Here is a 2175-nt window from a genome sequence, read left to right on the forward strand (position 1 = left end):
TCAAGTCAATTATTTTTCATTTCATAATCAGATTTGTATACGCTACTTTAGTTAGTTAAAACTGCGTATATACGAAACTGCAGTTAAGGAAACACGCGTATAACCTGCAGACTTATAATTTAATTTATTCTTCAGATGTTTATCATTAATTTGTATATCAGAACCATATAAACAGTAACCAGGAACAGTAAAACAGAGCAGACAGTCACACACAAGAACACAAGATATAAGGTGGAAATCCAATGTGAGTGAAAACCACCTGCTGCAATTCGTCTCTATCTTCTTTCAATTAGAAACTTCTTTTTACAATGTTTTTGTACTGGTGCAGTCTTATACCAGTACGCAGGCTTCTACCTGCAGAAGGCTACAACCTTCTCTCGTTCTCCATCTTCTCCTGGAAGGGAGCTACAACCCCCTTATCTCTTGTACTAGCTGATGTACTAGTATGTAGATGCTGACCTACAAAAGGCTACAACCTTCTCTTTTCTTCCAAGGACCACGTTTCATAAATTTTCAGACTGGATGCATCAATAACAATAATCAAACATCAAATACATCGGCATCAACCAATCTCTTTTGCTTCAATCAAAACTGAATCAAACAATTACTTCTCTGAATGCTGTAACCAGAATATGTTAACAATAACCAGAAACCAATCTTGAACCCAGAACACTGCAGCAATAAACAGAATTAGCTAAAACATATTTCATGAGACGTACGCTACTTCAATACGTGAAACCTGTGTGCATATGCTTCTGCATTAAGGAAAACCGGTGTATACGCTATTTTGAATTACTGAACCTGCGTGTATACGTGCCTCTATTGTGCTGAACCTACGTACAGATCTATAAAAGATAATTTACCCTTTTCACTTATTCAGACATCAGTTATACCCAGATTATCAGATTTATAGATCAAGTCATGCACCAAATATAACAAATCAAAATCACACAAAGATACTACTATTCAAGCCTTAAGATCTTGACCCATCAATAGAACTTATCCTTCTTCTAGCGCTCAGGTTCCTCCTTGGTTCAAATCTAGCTATGCACCATAACCCAATGACCAATATTCCAGATCTTGCTCTTCATAAGATATTCAATGCTTGAGTGAATTCCTTTGCCTAATGATCTCCTTCCCCTTTTATAGTCTTAGGCCTTACTCAATACCATGGTCCAAAACCATAGAGAATCAATACCATGGACCCAATACCTGGGTTCAACACTTCGGACGAGATACCATGGTCCAAAACCATAGGTCCAAATACCAAGGACTAAATACCATGGACCAAAAAATAAGTTTTCCCACATGTATGCGCTTTTCCTTGCATGAAAGTGTGTGCATACATATATGCGCCTTTTGATCGGCGATCCCGCGTGTATACGCGACTTGGTTAAGAGGAACCTGCGTATATCTCTTTTTCCTTCATTCTGAGAGCCTGAACTGTGATCTGTCATTTGAGTGAGTTGCCATCAAGGACAACACCTGTGTCATAGCGCCAAACCTGTGTCATAATGCCAACAATGTCTATAACAGCAGAGGGCAGGCATGATGAAGAATGGTAAGGTTGATGAGAAGGGGGGGGGTTTTATTCAATGTGGGGGAGAAGGGAAATCCAATTTCTGCTAACTTCCAAGCCTCCATCTCTATTGAGGTTGTGCGGGTGTTTGATGATTTCAAGTGCCTCTCGCACTTTACGCTTGAAATGATGTTTCTCAATGGCAATGACCTTTGTGTCTTCAAGGCAGATATGGTGGTTTGTCTTGCCTGCATGCTCAGTTAAAGCTGAAGAACGAGTTCTTTCATTACGGATATCTACACCATGCTCTTTGACCCTGATCTTGACAGCCCTGCCTGTTTCCCCAATATAGTGTTCTCCACAAGAGCAATTGATCATATAAAAACCTTTCTGCTGGCGGTGCTCTGAGTTGTCCTTGACAGATTTCATTCTTGTTTAATGGTCGTCAAGGATTTGAATGAAGTTTTGATATCTTTCCTCATGAGAACTTTAGCTAACTTATCAGTGACTCCACAAATATATGGAAAGTAAGCATTTAATTTTAATTTTTTATTAATAATAAATTTTATATAAATTGAAATTAACAAAGAATTTACGATTTCACTTTTTCTCATATATTTAATAGCAAAATGAGAAATTTCAAACATTTTAATAGT

At 37.9% G+C, this 2175-nt stretch overlaps 1 protein-coding gene across 1 annotated transcript; it reads right to left on the minus strand.

Moving 5' to 3' along the window:
* Positions 1–1588: 1588 nt before the first annotated feature.
* On the minus strand, positions 1589–1948 carry LOC149198102 (uncharacterized). Its single transcript, XM_089408925.1, has one exon. The coding sequence runs from the start codon at positions 1946–1948 to the stop codon at positions 1589–1591; it is 360 nt and encodes a 119-aa protein (XP_089265051.1).
* Between the last annotated feature and the right edge of the window lie 227 nt (positions 1949–2175).

The sequence above is a fragment of the Pinus tabuliformis genome, chromosome 2_2, assembly GCF_031772625.1.
Source record: "Pinus tabuliformis cultivar Carrire ecotype Pingquan chromosome 2_2, CPIR1, whole genome shotgun sequence".
NCBI classification, from domain to species: Eukaryota; Viridiplantae; Streptophyta; class Pinopsida; order Pinales; family Pinaceae; genus Pinus; species Pinus tabuliformis.

Excerpts from the sequence above, each read along its gene's own strand:
- LOC149198102 (XM_089408925.1), bottom strand. The coding sequence starts at position 1,948 with ATGAAATCTGTCAAGGACAACTCAGAGCACCGCCAGCAGAAAGGTTTT.